The sequence below is a fragment of the Plasmodium fragile genome, assembly GCF_000956335.1.
Source record: "Plasmodium fragile strain nilgiri unplaced genomic scaffold supercont1.58, whole genome shotgun sequence".
NCBI classification, from domain to species: Eukaryota; Apicomplexa; class Aconoidasida; order Haemosporida; family Plasmodiidae; genus Plasmodium; species Plasmodium fragile.
The window spans coordinates 66,203-66,975 of record NW_012192638.1 but is presented as its reverse complement, the minus strand read 5'-3'; the positions used below and the strand labels follow the sequence as shown (position 1 = coordinate 66,975).

General features: G+C 50.2%; 1 protein-coding gene across 1 annotated transcript; it reads left to right on the top strand.

Moving 5' to 3' along the window:
* Positions 1-54: 54 nt before the first annotated feature.
* On the top strand, positions 55-747 carry AK88_04273 (uncharacterized protein; the record flags this gene model as incomplete). Its single annotated transcript, XM_012481883.1, has 1 exon — positions 55-747. A coding segment is annotated over one exon (693 nt), but the record flags the coding sequence as incomplete, so codon positions are not given.
* Positions 748-773: the final 26 nt, after the last annotated feature.

Here is a 773-nt window from a genome sequence, read left to right as displayed (position 1 = left end):
ATGATGATGCGCACAACTGCATTTACCTCATGGTCCTTGTCCTTGTTTTTGTAGTACTTTGCGCACCTTGCCAAACGACGACGAAAGTTTCGAACCGTTCGTGACGTTCCGTCACCGCCACTCGACGAAGAAATATTGGACCATTTACAACGCGGCGACCTGCCGCCACCCGATTACGGGTACACGATGATTAGGGCTAGGCAGCCTGCATCTGCTGCCCCACGCCGCGGAATACGCCCACCACGCGTGCATAAGCGCACGATTATCGAGCTACACTTAGAAGTGCTCCACGAATGTGAAGAGGCCGAGTGGCAAAACGTCAAAGACGACTATTGGCAGATACTCGTGGAGCAGTTTGTGCAGGAGTTGATGCGGGACGAGGACACGAATAACAATATCTTGGGTGTTTCTACCTCAAACCATGGTTTACCAGGGACCCATGTTTCTTCCACTGACTCCAAAGGAACAGATCCGTGTCCATTTGATGAATATCACCCATGCAAGTGTATTGAAACTATACCGTTAGCCATGGACACTTCTACACGACATGCACAGGACCCTGATCCCTGGAAGTGTATGGAAACCATACAGTTCGATGCAGAACACAATGCTCATTCCAACCCCGACCACGTGACGTCGTACTGCATCCATTGGATTAACTGGATTCACCGCAACAAGCACCTATTGCAGGAGTGCACGACGCAGCCGTGGTTTTTGCAATTAAAAGCGAATTGGAAACAATACCTGCGTGAGCACATGCTGGCAGACGCAAA